At 45.0% G+C, this 4925-nt stretch overlaps 1 protein-coding gene across 1 annotated transcript in view; it reads right to left on the reverse strand.

The window, feature by feature from the left end:
* The window catches only part of LOC105569370, a 142382-nt gene that overhangs the window by 119492 nt on the left and 17965 nt on the right, over positions 1-4925 (reverse strand). Inside the window, exons 2-3 of the mRNA XM_012025790.1 lie at positions 1432-1591; positions 963-1215 (exon numbers count right to left, since the gene is read on the reverse strand). Coding sequence (XP_011881180.1) covers positions 963-1215; positions 1432-1553 — 375 coding nt within the window. The 5' untranslated portion in view covers positions 1554-1591. The remainder of the gene's footprint in view (positions 1-962; positions 1216-1431; positions 1592-4925) is intronic.

A 4925-nucleotide genomic window follows, 5' to 3' on the forward strand; every position in this document is an offset into this window, starting at 1 on the left:
GTTTCCAGTGATAATCCACCGATTGATTTTCAGAGAGCAGAGATCGTTATCAAATGACGATTAATATTTCCGTGATTTTACAACACGTCATTCCCAATCTCCGGAAGAGAAACGATTTCTATGTCAGAAGTCTCTGAAGCGCACGTATCACGTCGTAGCAGTAACGAAGCTTCCTTTTCTCCGACCGTTTTTGGTTTCCCTTATTAACCGTGACTCGTTAACGGGCACCATTATCGCCCAGCCATGATCGTTATGAAATTGTGTCAATCGCCAAAGGGGCCCGTGCTGTAGGGCGCCATTACGTCGATCACGGGCTAATACTCGCGTGGCCATAAGAGCGCGAGGCGCTGGTGCGGCTGTCTCTACTTCCAAATACGGTTGAAGCACGTACGAACGAACGGCAGGCTGGCGCAACTCCGCCGTCGTGTGTCGAAGAAAGTATTTTTATTCTCGTCCTGCCCCGGGGAGGAGAGAACTCGTCCCGTACGAGCGATCTGTCGCGATGACTCGAGCCTCGAACGTGCGTGTCGTTTTATTGACTTTTATTACTCCACACGACCGAATATCGCATTGACGTGCCGTGCCGCCGCCCGATTTTAGGGCATCCGTCTGTTTCAAATTTATTTACAACATCGCAGTCGATTGGAACACGTTCGGGAGCACGTGGCAAATGATTTCGCGAAATATATGGAAATTAACAAAAAAAACCATTCGTTTATTCTGGTCTCACAACGCGATTAAATAACGACAAGGACGCGACGATGCGCTAGATGAAATTTTACAATTCGTGCGATCGTACAGCTGATGGCAGAGATCGATCCGCAAACGGGCCGGAGCAGAAAAATTGTCGTCTACGATTCCGTAGTGAGACGCAAGTCGATGTCGAGAGTCAACGCACGTAGAAAAAAAAGACCCCCGATGGTCCAAGGAAAAAATGTCCATTCAAAAACGAAATTACGTACATTCACGTGATTCTTTCGGGACGTAACCGACGAGTCCTGCGAGGATCCTCTCGCGTAATGCCGAGCGAAGACCTCGGCGAGCCTGGATCGCGTCGCATTTGACTTGGATTTATTTGGCGGCGAGCCATCGACGCCCGTCAAATTCGGATTGCTGCTCTTGCGCTCCGGGAACACCAAGTGCTCGATGTTCGGCGTATATCCGGGATCGTTCCTGACGATATCCTGGAGCGTCACGCGGCTCGGTCCACCGTTGCTGCAACAATTCACGCGTAATTCCAACCTTCAAAACTGGATTGCAGTTGCCGAAGATGGTGATGAAATGTTTGTATTAAAAAAGTATGCAAGAGTTTATTCAGAGGACATTCCAGTGTTTCAAGACATACGAATTAGTAAACTAAACAGACGTTAACCCTGCATCTATTCATTCGTAATGAATTCTTGACACGAGTTCGTTAATTTTTAAACTGACCTGGACCCGAAACCATGCCTCTGTCCACGTCTCTTCCCGCTGCCACGGCCAGGTTTGATGTTCGACGCCAATTGCAGCAAACGGTGGCTATGCTGCAACTGCGAGTCCTCCCGATGATTCATTCTATCCTGTGCACCTGGAATCTTGTCGCTCCTGCATCCTGTAATCGCCCAAGAAAACAAGACGGTGAATTCACCGAAGGTTCACTTAGGCCTGCTGGGCTCTTTTCGTTTCGCAACTATACTTTTCGCGCGACGAGAACAAAAATTGCTTTATTACTGTGGAGACACGGACAAAAAACTTTTCAGAATAAAGTAACAATTTTTTTTGGAAAGCTTTCAATAAAACTAAAGGGCTAGTAAGAAATCCGAAATTGAAATTAAATTGAAACCACATCAATGTTAATGAACGAAAAACATCAGACAGTTGCCTTAATGATCTGGACATTTATTCAATTCTCAAGTTCAATGCTCAAGATAAAAATCCATAACAAGTGCAATTGAGTGAATTATTTACGTTCGTGGCAGCCCGTGACGTTGACGTTTAATTCAAGCAACTTCATTTCTTTTAATTCAACCGCATTTTTTCCCCCGTCTAGTCACAGGATTCTTGTCGACGCGCGTAGCAAAAGCGGCAAGTTTGCAAAATATGAATTAAAATTTCCACAATAATGTTCACAGCAACGAGCAGCTTAATAAAGCGCGTCTTGCTTGCAGTGTACTACAAGACTTGAAAGAGTAAGGGCTCGCTTTTAATCATTCTTTCCGCAAGAATCGGCCGAGAAGAGGAATTCACCACGGACATACACTGCTTGCGCTGCTCTTCGACTCGTCTCCTCTCTTTTATCTCACTCTGACACGAGAGGAGAAGGCAGGTATATAGCGGAGAGGAGAAAAATGCTCTTTTGCCCTCCACCGTCTGGCCGCCGGTTGCGCGCCTTTAAAAATCTTCTTCCCTCTCGCTTCTCGGAAACTTCGCCGTCCCTTATCGCGCATGTAAAACGTCGTAAATTCATGTTTCTCCGGAGGAATGATTGTTTCCTTTCCCGAGCAAAATATTTTCAACGTTTTCCATTGTTCGAGCAACGCTAAGGCGCGGGATTAGCATCTTTCATATTTGTTTGATATTTTCGTTAAAAAAAATTTTTTTACACTGAGAGTCGGGGAAAGCGACAGTTACGGGAAAAGAGCAAGACGTCTATCGCAATTTTAAGACATTATTAAAATCCTTTAGCTTCTTATGTCTTAGATACTTCAGTGTAACTTACAAATAACCTGTTCGGAATTTCTAATTAAAAATCGAGAAAAGCAGGAGTTTCGAGACATTACAGGACGTCGCAATTTTAAGACGTCGTTAAAATTGTCGGCCTTTGGCTTCTCAGGTTTCGAACACTTTGGTGTAACTTATTAGCGATTCCTTCAGAATTTCTTTCACGAGGATGCCGCACGATTACATTTAACGATCTTAATCTCTCCACGTATACAACTGTTTCTTCTTTTTTTATTACAAATGGCAGCAGCTCCGTCGGACGCCATAAATAGCCGGGGACAAAATCCAATGAATAACCTTACCATTTCTCGCATTTTTTCCAATAGTATCGCGCCTAGCAGAGCGGCAGCTCGAACAGGGCGCATTAAAATATCGACTATCGAAGAAAGTTCGGCGGCGCACGGTCATGAATAGTTAGCCGCAAAAGCAACAATATGCATGCCGGGAAATTTAATATCGGCCAAAATTAATCGACGGGGCGAATATTTCGAATGTTTGTTCTCCATGTTTTAATTTCCATCGGATCGCTCGGCGCTCCCGGTGGGAGGGTGGGACGAATAGGCATCAGAGTTTTCTGAGAAGAACAAACCCGCGGTGAACGTGGAGAATGTCCCGGGATCACCGGATTTTCTTTCAATCGGGGACACTACGGAGGCAGCCGCACGATTGCCGGGAGCCTCGATCTCCAATTGCATCTTGAGATTCATCAATCTTCGGCGTTGCCCGCCGTTCGAGCGGGCGCGTCTACGGCCGACAATTTTTTCCCCCCCCCCGAGTCAAATTCGCCGACGCTTGGATGCTGGACACGCCTCAAACGACGATTTTACTTGCCGGCGATTTAACCTCATTACAAATCGTTTTCCGATTCTATTAAGAGCCGCCGCTCTCTCTTTTGTAACTACCGGATACGCGTTGACGTGTAATCTGTACTTCAGTTCAGCCGGGCTGAATGGAAACTTGGTTTTCTCAGCGGCGTAGCGGGGATTTTTCCCGCGCGGATACACCGGCGACGACTACGCCGAGAAAAATGGATTGTGTCAACAAGACGTGTATGATAGAACGTATTTTGGTTAAACCAAACAGAATTTCTGGTTGTCGCAACAGGGCTCGATATTTCATAACCAGAAGCTTGATAGGCTTCACTACACAAATCCTAAAGGAATTCCGATTCGTCCATTTTCCAGCAGACTGGTTGAGTTTACCAGATTTCTAATTGATGCAACCAGATTTTTCTTCAGTGTACGTTTGCTGAGGTTTAACAACGATTTTTCCTGCCCGGGCTTCGCTGCACTGTAAAACACTTACGTGTAAAATTACAATTACTGTAGCGAGTAAATTTACACCTCGCAGGTAAAATTATTACCTCGTATAATAAGTAAACTGCTTGCTTTTAATTCTGTAAATTTTACAATTTTTTGTAATTTTTCGTCGTGTATGTTTTTTTTGTAAAAGTAGATAAATTTATATATTTCCTTGACAATGTCTGGCAAATTTCAATATTTAAACTCGCAACGTTTCGACCATGGTCGCACGTTCTGCCTTTCGCGAAATTAAGACCTGTTCCGCCGATTTGCCACACTGAAGTTTCGACACAATTATCACTCGAAAAGGACCGCAACCCATGGCCGAAACGTTGTGAGTTTAAACATAAAAATTTGCCAGACATGGCCAAGCAAATCTTTTGAAGTTTTTAATCACCTCTGGGGACTTAGATGACTTCCTCCTGTTAATTTATATATTGCCGTTATTAATAGCGTAGTCGCTACACTAATTATGTAACTTTACATACCTTTTTACAGTGCGTAAAACGCCAAGACAGGACTGGGAATCGAGGATTTTGAAAATCGATCGGCCGCGGCACGGCGAAGCCCGGCGCATGTAACGTTTTCAGATCAGCCGAGCGTGAATTCCGGAAAGCCACTATTTTCCGTTTTCGTTTGATTTATATATATATATATTCCAGAAATTTCGCCAAACGGGATACTTTTCTTTATAATTTCGCTGGAGCAACGTACACGCGCATACGGAGAAGGGAATCTTCGAAAACATAATTTTCAAAGATCGGATTTCGCGCACCGTTGGCGGGCGCCGTTAGTTCCATTCTGCGGGATTCCGTGCGGGGAAATCGCGATGATTCGCGACGTAATGTGCGGCCCATAAAAGTAACGTTTCGTTTCGAGCTATCGTCGCTGGCGACCATTCGGGGGGGGGGAGGGGGAAGGGAA

This window comes from Vollenhovia emeryi, unplaced genomic scaffold, assembly GCF_000949405.1.
Source record: "Vollenhovia emeryi isolate VEMERY1.0 unplaced genomic scaffold, V.emery_V1.0 DF939124.1, whole genome shotgun sequence".
Lineage (NCBI taxonomy): Eukaryota > Metazoa > Arthropoda > Insecta > Hymenoptera > Formicidae > Vollenhovia > Vollenhovia emeryi.